We start from the raw sequence: 14,648 nt of genomic DNA, 5'->3' as shown, positions 1-14,648 counted from the left end.
ATAGAGGTATGGGGAAAGGCTGGGAATGGGATCGAGGTATGGGGAAAGCCTGTGAATTAGATCGAGATATGAGGAAAGACTGGGAATGGGATGGAGGTATGGGGAAAGACTGGGAATGGGAAGGAGGTATGGGGAAAGACTGGGAATGGGATAGAGGTATGGGGAAAGGCTGGGAATGGGATCGAGGTATGGGGAAAGCCTGTGAATTAGATCAAGATCCAGGGAAAGATTGGGAATGGCATAAAGATCCGGGGAAAGACTGGGTAGATATGGGGAAAGACTGGGACTGGGATTGAGATATAGGGAAAAACTGGGAATTTGATTGAGATATGGGGAAAGTCTGGGAATGGGATTCAGATATGAGGAAAGACTGGGAATGGGATTGAGATATAGGGAAAGACTGAAAATGGGATTGATATCTGGGAAGAGACTTGAAATGGGACTGAGATATGGGGAAAGACTGGTAATGGAAATGATGTATAGGGAAGGACTGTGAATGGGATTGATATATGGAGAAAGACTGAGAATGGGATTGAGAAACAGAAAAAGGCTTGGAATGGGATTGAGATATTGGGAAAGACTGGGAATGGGATCGAGATATGGAGAAAGACTGGGAATGGGATTGGGATCCAGGGAAAGACTAGGAATGGGATTCAGATATGGGGAAAGACTGGGAATGGGATCGAGATATGGGGAAAGACTGGAAATGGGAATGAGTTATAGGGAAAGACTGTGAATGGGATTGAGATATGGGGAAAGACTGAGAATGGGACTGAGATACGGGAAAAGGCTTGGAATGGGATTGAGATATGGGGAAACACTGGGAATGAGATTGAGATATGGGGAAAGACTGGGAATGGGATTGAGATATGGGGAAAGACTAGCAATGGGATTGGGATCCAGGGAAAGACTACGAATGGGATTGAGATCTGGGGAAAGACTGGGAATTTGATCGAGTATGGGGAATGACTGGGAATGGGATTGAGATATGGGGATAGACTGGGAATTGGATTGAAATCCTGGAAAAGACCGAGAATGGGTTCAAGATCCTGAGAAAGTTTGGGAATGGGATTGAGATATGGGGAAAAACTGGGAATGGGATAGAGATATGGGGAAAGACTGGGAATGGGATTGAGATATGGAGAAAAACAGGGAATGGGATCGAGATATGGGAAAAGACTGGGAATGGGATCGAGATATGGGGAAAGACTGGGAATGGGATCGAGATATGGGGAAAGACTGGGAATGGGATCGAGGTTTGGGGAAAGACTGGGAATGGGATCGAGGTATGGGGAAAGACTGGGAATGGGATTGAGATATGAGGAAAGACTGGGAATGGGATGGAGGTATAGGGAAAGACTGGGAATGGGAAGGAGGTATGGGGAAAGACTGGGAATGGGATAGAGGTATGGGGAAAGGCTGGGAATGGGATCGAGGTATGGGGAAAGCCTGTGAATTAGATCGAGATATGAGGAAAGACTGGGAATGGGATGGAGGTATGGGGAAAGACTGGGAATGGGAAGGAGGTATGGGGAAAGACTGGGAATGGGATAGAGGTATGGGGAAAGGCTGGGAATGGGATCGAGGTATGGGGAAAGCCTGTGAATTAGATCGAGATCCAGGGAAAGATTGGGAATGGCATAAAGATCCGGTGAAAGACTGGGTAGATATGGGGAAAGACTGGGACTGGGATTGAGAAATAGGGAAAAACTGGGAATTTGATTGAGATATGGGGAAAGACTGGGAATGGGATTCAGATATGGGGAAAGACTGGGAATGGGATTGAGATATAGGGAAAGACTGAAAATGGGATTGATATTTGGGAAGAAACTTGAAATGGGACTGAGATATGGGGAAAGACTGGTAATGGAAATGAGGTATAGGGAAGGACTGGGAATGGGATTGATATATGGAAAAAGACTGAGAACGGGATTGAGATACGGAAAAAGGCTTGGAATGGGATTGAGATATTGGGAAAGACTGGGAATGGGATCGAGATATGGAGAAAGACTGGGAATGGGATTGGGATCCAAGGAAAGACTAGGAATGGGATTCAGATATGGGGAAAGACTGGGAATGGGATCGAGATATGGGGAAAGACTGGTAATGGGAATGAGGTATAGGGAAAGACTGTGAATGGGATTGATATATGGGGAAAGACTGAGAATGGGACTGAGGTATGGGAAAAGGCTTGGAATGGTATTGAGATATGGGGAAACACTGGGAATGAGATCGAGATATGGGGAAAGACTGGGAATGGGATTGAGATATGGGGAAACACTAGCAATGGGATTGGGATCCAGGGAAAGACTACGAATGTGATTGAGATCTGGGGAAAGACTGGGAATTTGATCGAGTATGGGGTATGACTGGGAATGGGATTGAGATATGAGGAAAGACTGGGAATTGGATTGAGATCCTGGGAAAGACTAAGAATGGGTTCGAGATCCGGAGAAAGTTTGGGAATGGGATTGAGATATGGGGAAAGACTGGGAATGGGATAGAGATATGGGGAAAGACTGGTAATGGGATCTAGGTATGGGGAAAGCCTGGGAATGGGATTAAGATATGTGAAAAGACTGGGAATGTGATTTGTGATATTAGGAAAGACTAGGAATGTGATCGAGATATTGGAAAAGAATGGGAATAGGATTGAGATGTGGGAAAGATTGGGAATGGTATGGAGATCCGGGGAAAGACTGGGAATTGGATCGAGATATGGGGAAAGACTGGGAATGGGATCGAGATATGGGGAAAGACTGGGAATGGGATCAAGATATGGGGAAAGAATGGGAATGGTATCGAGATATGGGGAAAGACTGGGAATGGGATCAAGGTATGGGGAAAGACTGGAAATGGGATTGAGATTTGGGTAAAGACTGGGAATGGGAGTGAGTTATGGGGAAAGAATGGGAATAGGATTGAGATATGGGGAAAGATTGGAAATGGGATCGAGATATGGGGAAAGACTGGGAATGGGATCGAGATATGGGGGGAGACTGGGAATGGGACCGAGACACGGGAAAAGGCTTGGAATGGGATTGAGATATGGGGAAAGACTGCAAATGGTATTGAGAAATTGGGAAAGGCTGGGAATGGGATCGAGATATTGGTGAAGACTGGGAATGTGATTGAGATGTGGGGAAAGACTGCAAATGGGATTGAGATACAGGGAAAGACTGGGAATGGGATTGAGATATGGAGAAAAACTGGGAATGGGATTGAGATATGTGGAAAGATTGGGAATGGCATTGAGATATGGGGAAAGACTGGGAATGGGATCAAGATATGGGGAAAGACTGGGAATGGGATTGACATTTGGGGATAGACTGCGAATGGGATTGAGATATGGGGAAAGACCGGGAATGGCATTGAGATATGGGTAAAGACTGGGAATGTGATTGAGATGTGGGGAAAGACTGTGAATGGGATTGAGATACTGGGAAAGACTGGGAATGGGATCGAGATATGGGGAAAGACTGGGAATGGGATTGAGATATGGAGAAAGACAGGGAATGGGATCGAAATATGGGGAAAGACTGGGAATGGGATCGAGATATGGGGAAAGACTGGGAATGGGATCGAGATATAGGGAAAGACTGGGAATGGGATGGAGGTATGGGGAAAGACTGTGAATGGGATCGAGGTATGGGGAAAGACTGGAAATGGGATTGAGATATGGGTAAAGACTGGGAATGGGAGTGAGTTATGGGGAAGGACTGGGAATGGGATTGAGATATGGGGAAAGATTGGAAATGGGATCGAGATATGGGGAAAGACTGGGAATGGGATCAAGGTATGGGGAAAGATTGGAAATGGGATTGAGATATGGGTAAAGACTGGGAATGGGAGTGAGTAATGGGGAAAGAATGGGAATGGGATTGAGATATGGGGAAAGATTGGAAATGGGATCGAGATATGGGGAAAGACTGGGAATGGGATCGAGATATGGGGAACGACTGGGAATGGGACCGAGACACAGGAAAAGGCTTGGAATTGGATTAAGATATGGGGAAAGATTGCGAATGGGATTGAGAAATGGGGAAAGAATGGGAATGGTATCGAGATATTGGTAAAGACTGGGAATGTGATTGAGATGTGGGGAAAGACTGCAAATGGGATTGAGATACGGGGAAAGACTGGGAATGTGATCAAGACACGGGGAAAGACTGGGAATGGGATTGAGATATAGAGGAAGACTGGGAATGGGATTGAGATATGTGGAAAGATTGGGAATGTCATTGAGATATAGGGAAAGACTGGGAATGGGATCAAGATATGGGGAAAGACTGGGAATGGGATTGAGATATTGGGAAATACTGCAAATGGGATTGAGATATCGGGAAACACTGGGAATGGCATTGAGATATGGGTAAAGACTGGGAATGTGATTGAGATGTGGGGAAAGACTGCGAATGGGATTGAGATATGGGGAAAGTCTGGGAATGGCATTGAGATATGGGGAAAGACTGGGAATATGATTGAGATGTGGGGAAAGACTGGGAATGGGATTGAGATACGGGGACAGACTGGGAATGGGATCGAGATATGGGGAATGACTGGGAATGGGATTGAGATATGGGTAAAGACTGGATATGTGACTGAGATGTGGGGAAAGACTGCGAATGGGATTGAGATATGGGGAAAGATTGGGAATGGGATCCAGATACGGGGAAAGACTGGGAATGGGATTGAGATATGGAGAAAGACTGGGAATGGGATTGAGATATGGGGAAAGATTGGGAATGGCATTGAGATATGAGGAAAGACTGGGAATGGGATTGAGATATGGGGAAAGACTGGGAATGGCATTGAGATATGGGGGAAGAATGGGAAAATGATTGAGATTTGGGAAAAGATTGGGAATGGGATGGAGATACGGGGAAAGACTGGGAATGTGATCGAGATACTGGGAAAGACTGGGAATGGGATTGAGATATGGAGAAAGACTGGGAATGGGATTGAGATATGTGGAAAGACTGGGAATGGCATTGAGATATGGGGAAAGACTGGGAATGGGATCGAGATATGAGGAAAGACTGGGAATGGGATTGAGATATGGGGAAAGAATGCGAATGGGATTGAGATATGGGGAAAGACTGGGAATGGCATTGAGATATGGGTAAAGACTGGGAATGTTATTGAGATGTGGGGAAAAACTGCGAATGGGATTGAGATACGGGAAAAACTGGGAATGGAATCGATATATAGGGAAAGACTGGGAATGGGATTGATATATGGAGAAACCCAGGGAAAGGGATCGAGATATGGGGAAAGACTGAGAATGGGATCGAGATATGGGGAAAGACTGTGAATGGGATCGAGATATGGGGAAAGACTGGGAATGGGATCGAGGTATGGGGACAGACTGGGAATGGGACTGAGATATGGGGAAAGTCTGGGAACGGGATCGAGGTATGGGGAAAGACTGGGAATGGGATAAAGGTATGGGGAATGACTGGGAATGGGATTGAGATATGGGGAAAGACTGGGAATGGCATTGAGATATGGGTAAAGACTGGGAATGTGATTGAGATGTGGGGAAAGACTGCGAATGGGATTGAGATACGGGAAAGACTGGGAAGGGAACGAATATATAGGGAAAGACTGGGAATGAGATTGAGATATGGAGAAACCCAGGGAATGGGATCGAGATATGGGGAGAGACTGGGAATGGGATCGAGATATGGGGAAAGACTGTGAATGGGATCGATATATGGGGAAAGACTGGGAATGGGATCGAGGTTTGGGGACAGACTGGGAATGGGACTGAGATATGGGGAAAGTCTGGGAATGGGTTCAAGTATGGGGAAAGACTGGGAATGGGATATAGGTATGGGGAAAGACTGGGAATGGGATCGAGATACGAGGAAAGACTGGGAATGGGATGGAGGTATGGGGAAAGACTGGGAATGGGACTGAGATATGGGGAAACACTGGGAATGGGATCGAGATATGGGGAAAGACTGGGAATGGGATGGAGGTATGGGGAAAGACTGGGAATGGGATAGAGTTATGGGGAAAGACTGGAAATGGGATCGAGGTATGGCGAAAGCCTGTGAATTAGATCTAGATATGTGGAAAGACTGGGAATGGGATCGAGATCCGGGGAAAGATTGGGAATGGCATAAAGATCCGGGGAAAGACTGGGTACATATGGGGAAAGACTGGGACTGGGATTGAGATATAGGGAAAGACTGGGAATGGGATTGAGATCCAGAGAAATATTGGGAATGGGATCGAGATCCGGGCAAAGATTGGGAATGGCATAAAGATCCGGGGAAAGACTGGGTACATATGGGGAAAGATTGGGAATGTCATTGAGATATGGGGAAATACTGAGAATGGGATTGAGATCTGGGAAGAGACTTGAAATGGGACTGAGATATGCGGAAAGACTGGGTATGGAAGTGAGGTATAGGGAAAGACTGTGAATGGGATTGATATATGGGGAAAGACTGAGAATGGGATTGAGATATGGGAAAAGGCTTGGAATGGGATTGAGATATGGGGAAAGACTGGGAATGGGATCGAGATATGGGGAAAGACTGGGAATGGGATTGAGATCCAGGGAAAGACTAGGAATGTGAATGAGATATGGGGAAAGACTGGGAATGGGATCGAGATATGGGGAAAGACTGGGAATGGGAATGAGGTATAGGGAAAGACTGTGATTGGGATTGATATATGGGGAAAAACTGAGAATGGGACTGAGATACGGGAAAAGGCTTGGAATGGGATTGAAATATGGGGAAAGACTGGGAATGAGATCGAGATATGGGGAAAGACTGGGAATGGGATTGAGATCCAGGGAAAGACTAGGAATGGGATTGAGATCCGGGGAAAGACTGGGAATTTGATCGAGATATGGGGAATGACTGGAAATTGGATTGAGATGTGGAGAAAGACTGGGAATGGGTTAGAGATCCGGAGAATGTTTGGGAATGGGATTGAGATATGGGGAAAGACTGGGAATGGGACTGAGATATGAGGAAAGACTCGTAATGGGATCAAGATATGGGGAAAGCCTGGGAATGGGACTGAGATATGGGGAAAGACTGGGAATGGGATTGATATATGGGGAAAGACTGAGAATGGGACTGAGACATGGGAAAAGGCTTGGAATGGGATAGAGATATGGGGAAAAACTGGGAATGGGATCGAGATATGGGGAAAGACTAGGAATGGGATTGAGATCCAGGTAAATACTACAAATGGGATTGAGATCTGGGGGAAGACTGGGAATTTGATCGAGATATGGGGAATGAGTGGGAATGGGATTGGGATATGGGGAAAGACTGGGAATTGGATTGAGATCCTGGAAAAGACTGGGAATGGGTTCGAGATATGGGGAAAGACTGGGAATGGGATGAAGGTATGGGGAAAGAATGGGAATGGGATTGAGATATGGGGAAAGACTGGGAATGGGATCGAGGTTTGGGGAAAGTCTGGGAATGGGATCGAGGTATGGGGAAAGACTGGGAATGGGATCGAGATATGAGGAAAGACTGGGAATGGGATGGAGGTATGGGGAAAGACTGGGAATGGGACTGAGATATGGGGAGAGACTGGGAATGGGATTGATATATGGGGAAAAACTGAGAATGGGACTGAGACACGGGAAAAGGCTTGGAATGTGATAGAGATATGGGGAAAGACTGGGAATAGGATCGAGATATGGGGAAAAACTAGGAATGGGATTGAGATCCAGGGAAAGACTACGAATGGTATGGAGATCTGGGGAAAGACTGGGAATTTGATCGAGATATGGGGAATGACTGGGAATGGGATTGAGATATGGGAAAAGACTGGGAATTGGATTGAGATCCTGGAAAAGACTGAGAATGGGTTCGAGATCCGTAGAAAGTTTGGGAATGGGATTGAGATATGGGGAAAGACTGGGAATGGGATAGAGATATGGGGAAAGACTGGTAATGGGATCAAGATATGGGGAAAGCCTGGGAACGGGATTAAGATATGTGAAAAGACTGGGAATGTGATTTGAGATATTAGGAAAGACTGGGAATGTGATCGAGATATTGGAAAAGAATGGGAATGGGATTGAGATATGGGAAAGATTGGGAATGGTAAGGAGATCCGGGAAAGCCTAGGAATGGGATCGAGATATGGGGAAAGACTGGGAATGGGATCGAGATATGGGGAAAGACTTCGAATGGGATCAAGATATGGGGAAAGAATGGGAATGGTATCGAGATATGGGGAAAGACTGGGAATGGGATCAACGTATGGGGAAAGACTGGAAATGGGATTGAGATATGGGTAAAGACTGGGAATGGGAGTGAGTTATGGGGAAAGAATGGGAATTGGATTGAGATATGGGGAAAGATTGGAAATGGGATTGAGATATGGGGAAAGACTGGGAATGGGATCGAGATATGGGGAAAGACTGGGAACGGGACCGAGACACGGGAAAAGGCTTGGAATGGGATTGAGATATGGGGAAAGACTGCGAATGGGATTGAGAAATGGGGAAAGACTGGGAATGGGATCGAGATATGGGGAAAGACTGGGAATGTGATTGAGATATGGAAAAAGACAGTGAATGGGATCGAGATATGGGGAAAGACTAGGAATGGGATTGAGATCCAGGGAAAGACTACAAATGGGATTGGGATCTAGGGAAAGACTGGGAATATGATCGAGATATGGGGAAAGACTAGGAATGGGATTGAGATCCAGGGAAAGACTACAAATGGGATTGAGATATGGGGAAAGACTGGGGATTGGATTGAGATCCTGGAAAAGACTGGGAATGGGTTCGAGATATGGGGAAAGACTGGGAATGGGATTGAGGTATGGGAACGACTGGGAATGGGATCGAGATATGGGGAAAGACTGGGAATGGGATCGAGGTTTGGGGAAAGACTGGGAATGGGACTGAGATATGGGGAAAGACTGGGAATAGGATCGAGGTATGGGGAAAGACTGGGAATGGGATCGAGGTATGGGGAAAGACTGGGAATGGGATTGAGATATGAGGAAAGACTGGGAATGGGATGGAGGTATGGGGAAAGACTGGGAATTGGACTGAGATATGGGGAAAGATTGGGAATGGGATTGATATATGGGGAAAAACTGAGAATGGGACTGAGACACGGGAAAAGGCTTGGAATGTGATAGAGATATGGGGAAAGACTGGGAATGGGATCGAGATATGGGGAAAACTAGGAATGGGATTGAGATCCAGGGAAAGACTACGAATGGGATTGAGATTTGGGGAAAGACTGGGAATTTGATCGAGATATGGGGAATGACTGGGAATGGGATTGAGATATGGGGAAAGACTGGGAATTGGATTGAGATCCTGAAAAAAGACCGAGAATGGGTTTGAGATCCTGAGAAAGTTTGGGAATGGGATTGAGATATGGGGAAAGACTGGGAATGGGATAGAGATATGGGGAAAGACTGGTAATGGGATCAAGATATGGGGAAAGCCTGGGAATGTGATTAAGATATTTGAAAAGACTGGGAATGGGATCGAGATATTGGAAAAGAATGGGAATGGGATCGAGATACAGGGAAAGATTGGGAATGGTATGGAGATCCGGGGAAAACTGGGAATGGGATCGAGATATGGGGAAAGACTGGGAATGGGATCGAGATATGGGGAAAGACTGGGAATGGGATCAAGATATGGGGAAAGAATGGGAATGGTATCGTGATATGGGGAAAGACTTGGAATGGGATCGAGGTATGGGGAAAGACTGGAAATGGGATTGAGATATGGGTAAAGACTGGGAATGGGAGTGAGTTATGGGGAAAGAATGGGAATAGGATTGAGATATGGGGAAAGATCGGAAATGTGATCGAGATATGGGGAAAGACTGGGAATGGGACCGAGAAACGGGAAAAGGCTTGGAATGGGATTGAGATATGGGGAAAGACTGCGAATGGGATTGAGAAATGGGGAAAGACTGGGAATGGGATCGAGATATTGGTAAAGACTGGGAATGTGATTGAGATGTGGGGAAAGACTGCGAATGGGATTGAGATATGGGGAAAGACTGGGAATGGCATTGAGAGATGGGGAAAGACTGGGAATATGATTGAGATGTGGGGAAAGACTGGGAATATGATTGAGATATGGGGAAAGACTAGGAATGTGATCGAGATACGGGGAAAGATTGGGAATGGTATGGAGATCCGGGGAAAACTGGGAATGGGATCGAGATATGGGGAAAGACTGGGAATGGGATTGAGATATGGGGAAAGACTGGGAATGGGACCGAGAAACGGGAAAAGGCTTGGAATGGGATTGAGATATGGGGAAAGACTGCGAATGGGATTGAGAAATGGGAAAAGACTGGGAATGGGATCGAGATATTGGTAAAGACTGGGAATGTGATTGACATGTGGGGAAAGACTGCGAATGGGATTGAGATATGTGGAAAGATTGGGAATGGCATTGAGATATGGGGAAAGACTGGGAATGGGATCAAGATATGGGGAATATTAGAAATGGGATTGAGATGTGGGGAAAGACTGCGAATGGGATTGAGATATGGGGAAAGACTGGGAATGGCATTGATATATGGGTAAAGACTGGGAATGTGATTGAGATGTGGGGAAAGACTGCGAATGGGATTGAGATACGGGGAAAGACTGGGAATGGGATCGAGATATGGGGAAAGACTGGGAATGGGATTGAGATATGGAGAAAGACAGGGAATGGGATCGAGATATGGGGAAAGACTGGGAATGGGATCGAGATATGGGGAAAGACTGGGAATGGGATCGAGATATGGGGAAAGACTGGGAATGGGATGGAGGTATGGGGAAAGACTGTGAATGGGATCGAGGTATGGGGAAGACTGGAAATGGGATTGAGATATGGGTGAAGACTGGGAATGGGAGTGAGTTATGGGGAAAGAATGGGAATGGGATTGAGATATGGGGAAAGATTGGAAATTGGATCGAGATATGGGGAAAGACTGGGAATGGGATCGAGATATTGGGAAAGACTGGGAATGGGAATGAGGTATAGGGAAAGACTGTGAATGGGATCGATGTATGGGGAAGACTGGAAATGGGATTGAGATATGGGTAAAGACTGGGAATGGGAGTTAGTTATGGGGAAAGAATGGGAATGGGATTGAGATATGGGGAAAGATATGAAATGGGATCAAGATATGGGGAAAGACTGGGAATGGGATCGAGATATGGGGAAAGTCTGGGAATGGGACAGAGACACGGGAAAAGGCTTGGAATTGGATTGAGATATGGGGAAAGATTGCGAATGGGATTGAGAAATGGGGAAAGAATGGGAATGGTATCGAGATATTGGTAAAGACTGGGAATGTGATTGAGATGTGGGGAAAGACTGCAAATGGGATTGAGATATGGGGAAAGACTGGGAATGTGATCGAGATACGGGGAAAGACTGGGAATGGGATTGAGATATGGAGAAAGACTGGGAATGGGATTGAGATATGTGGAAAGATTGGGAATGGCATTGAGATATGGAGAAAGACTGGGAATGGGATCAAGATATGGGGAAAGACTGGGAATGGGATTGAGATATGGGGAAAGACTACGAATGGGATTGAGATATGGGGAAAGACTGGGAATGGCATTGAGATATGGGTAAAGACTGGGAATGTGATTGAGATGTGGGGAAAGACTGCGAATGGGATTGATATACGGGGAAAGACTGGGAATGGGATCGAGATATGGGGAAAGACTGGGAATTGGATTGAGATATGGAGAAAGACTGGGAATGGGATTGAGATATGGGGAAAGACTGGGAATGGGATCGAGATATGGGGAAAGACTGGGAAGGGGATTGAGATATGGGGAAAGACTGGGAATGGGATTGAGATATGGGGAAAAGACTGGGAATGGGAAGGAGGTTTGGGGAAAGACTGGGAATGGGACTGAGATATGAGGAAAGACTTGGAATGGGATCGAGGTATGGGGAAAGACTGGGAATGGGATCGAGATATGGGGAAAGACTGGGAATAGGATCGAGATATGAGGAAAGACTGGGAATGGGATGGAGGTATGGGCAAAGACTGGGAATGGGAAGGAGGTATGGGGAAAGACTGGGAATGGGATAAAGGTAGGTGAAAGACTGGGAATGGGATCGAGGTATGGGGAAAGCTTGTGAATTGGATCGAGATATGGGTAAAGACTGGGAATGGGATTAAGATCCGGAGAAATATTGGGAATGGGATCGAGATCCAGGGAAAGATTGGGAATGGCATAAAGATCCGGGGAAAGACTGGGACTGGGATTGAGATATAGGGAAAGACAGGGAATTGGATTGAGATATGAGGAAAGACTGGGAATGGGATTCAGATATGGGGAAAGACTGGGAATGGGATTGAGATATAGGGAAAGATTGAGAATGGGATTGAGATCTGGGAAGAGACATGAAATGGGACTGAGATATGGGGAAAGACTGGGAATGGAAATGAGGTATAGGGAAAGACTGTGAATGGGATTGATATATGGAGAAAGACTGAGAATGGTATTGAGATACGGGAAAAGGCTTGGAATGGGATTGATATATAGGGAAAGACTGGGAATGGGGCCGAGATATGGGGAAAGACTGGGTATGGGATTGAGATCCAGGGAAAGACTAGGAATGGGATTGAGATATGAGGAAAGACTGGGAATGGGATCAAGATATGGGGAAAGACTGGTAATGGGAATGAGGTATGGGGAAAGACTGTGAATGGGATTGATATATGGGGAAAGACTGAGAATGGGACTGAGATACGGGAAAAGGCTTGGAATGGGATTGAGATATGGGGAAAGACTGGGAATGGGATTGAGATCCGGGGAAAGACTGAGAATTTGATCGAGATATGGGGAATGACTGGAAATAGGAATGATATGTGGGGAAAGACTGGGAATGGGTTCAAGATCCGGAGAAAGTTTGGGAATGGGATTGAGATATGGGGAAAGACTGGGAATGGGATAGAGATATGGGGAAAGACTGGTAATGTGATCAAGATACGGGGAAAGCCTGGGAATGGGATTGATATATGTGAAAAGACTGGAAATGTGATTTGAGATATGGGGAAAGACTGGGAATGTGATCGAGATATTGGAAAAGACTGGGAATGGGATTGAGATGTGGGAAAGATTGGGAATGGTATGGAGATCCGGGGAAAGACTGGGAATGGGATCGAGATATGGGGAAAGACTGGGAATGGGATCGAGATATGGGGAAAGACTGGGAATGGGATCAAGATATGGGGAAAGAATGGGAATTTGACCAAGATTTGGGGTGAGACTGGGAATGGGATCAAGGTATGGGGAAAGACTGGGAATGGGATAGAGGTATGGGGAAACACTGGGAATGGGATCGAGATATGGGGAAAGACTGGGAATGGGATTGAGATCCGGAGAAATATTGGGAATGGGATCGAGATCTGGGGGAAGATTGGGAATGGCATCAAGATCCGGGGAAAGACTGGGTAGATATGGGGAAAGACTGGGACTGGGATTGAGATATAGGGAAAGACTGGGAATTGGATTGAGATATGGGGAAAGACTGGGAATGGGATTCAGATATGGGGAAAGACTGGGAATGGGATTGAGATATAGGGAAAGACTGATAATGGGACTGAGATCTGGGAAGAGACTTGAAATGGGACTGAGATATGGGGAAAGACTGGGAATGGAAATGAGGTATAGGGAAAGACTGTGAATGGGATTGAGATACGGGAAAAGGCTTGGAATGGGATTGAGATATTGGGAAAGACTGGAAATGGGATCGAGATATGGGGAAAGACTGGGAATGGGATTGAGATCCAGGGAAAGACTAGGAATGGGATTGAGATATGGGGAAAGACTGGGAATGGGATCGAGATATGGGGAAAGACTGGGAATGGGAATGGGGTATAGGGAAAGACTTTGAATGGGATTGAGATACGGGAAAAGGCTTGGAATGGGATTGAGATATGGGGAAAGACTGGAAATGGGATCGAGATATGGGGAAAGACTGAGAATGGGATTGAGATCCAGGGAAAGACTAGGAATGGGATTGAGATATGGGGAAAGACTGGGAATGGGATCGAGATATGGGGAAAGACTGGGAATGGGAATGAGGTATAGGGAAAGACTGTGAATGGGATTGAGATACGGGAAAAGGCTTGGAATGGGATTGAGATATGGGGAAAGACTGGAAATGGGATCGAGATATGGGGAAAGACTGGGAATGGGATTGAGATCCAGGGAAAGACTAGGAATGGGATTGAGATATGGGGAAAGACTGGGAATGGGATCGAGATATGGGGAAAGACTGGGAATGGGAATGAGGTATAGGGAAAGACTGTGAATGGGATTGAGATACAGGAAAAGACTGTGAATGGGATTGAGATATGGGGAAAGACTGGAAATGGGATCGAGATATGGGGAAAGACTGGGAGTGGGATTGAGATCCAGGGAAACACTAGGAATGGGATTGAGATATGGGGAAAGACTGGGAATGGGATCGAGATATGGGGAAAGACTGAGAATGGAAATGAGGTATAGGGAAAGACCGTGAATGGGATTGAGATACGGGAAAAGGCTTGGAATGGGATTGAGATATGGGGAAAGACTGGAAATGGGATCGAGATATGGGGAAAGACTGGGAATGGGATTGAGATCCAGGGAATGACTGGGAATGGGATTGA

At 46.0% G+C, this 14,648-nt stretch overlaps 3 protein-coding genes across 3 annotated transcripts; all 3 read left to right on the top strand.

The window, feature by feature from the left end:
• Nucleotides 1–1,746: 1,746 nt before the first annotated feature.
• Nucleotides 1,747–2,136, top strand: LOC137643037 (uncharacterized). The gene has a single exon (XM_068375888.1). The coding sequence runs from the start codon at nucleotides 1,747–1,749 to the stop codon at nucleotides 2,134–2,136; it is 390 nt and encodes a 129-aa protein (XP_068231989.1).
• Nucleotides 2,137–2,680: 544 nt separating this feature from the next.
• Nucleotides 2,681–3,328, top strand: LOC137643036 (ribosome-binding protein 1-like). The gene has a single exon (XM_068375887.1). The coding sequence runs from the start codon at nucleotides 2,681–2,683 to the stop codon at nucleotides 3,326–3,328; it is 648 nt and encodes a 215-aa protein (XP_068231988.1).
• A 4,191-nt stretch (nucleotides 3,329–7,519) lies between these two features.
• LOC137643035 (uncharacterized) lies at nucleotides 7,520–8,005 on the top strand. The gene has a single exon (XM_068375886.1). The coding sequence runs from the start codon at nucleotides 7,520–7,522 to the stop codon at nucleotides 8,003–8,005; it is 486 nt and encodes a 161-aa protein (XP_068231987.1).
• The last annotated feature ends 6,643 nt before the right edge of the window (nucleotides 8,006–14,648 follow it).

This window comes from Palaemon carinicauda, chromosome 6, assembly GCF_036898095.1.
Source record: "Palaemon carinicauda isolate YSFRI2023 chromosome 6, ASM3689809v2, whole genome shotgun sequence".
Classification (NCBI taxonomy): domain Eukaryota; kingdom Metazoa; phylum Arthropoda; class Malacostraca; order Decapoda; family Palaemonidae; genus Palaemon; species Palaemon carinicauda.
The sequence above is the reverse complement of the archived record's forward strand: the minus strand, read 5'-3'. Positions and strand labels throughout refer to the sequence as shown.

What these genes read in the sequence shown, in the direction of transcription:
- LOC137643035 (XM_068375886.1), top strand. Translation starts at nt 7,520, where the DNA reads ATGGAGGTATGGGGAAAGACTGGGAATGGGACTGAGATATGGGGAGAG.
- LOC137643036 (XM_068375887.1), top strand. Translation starts at nt 2,681, where the DNA reads ATGGAGATCCGGGGAAAGACTGGGAATTGGATCGAGATATGGGGAAAG.
- LOC137643037 (XM_068375888.1), top strand. Translation starts at nt 1,747, where the DNA reads ATGGGATTCAGATATGGGGAAAGACTGGGAATGGGATTGAGATATAGG.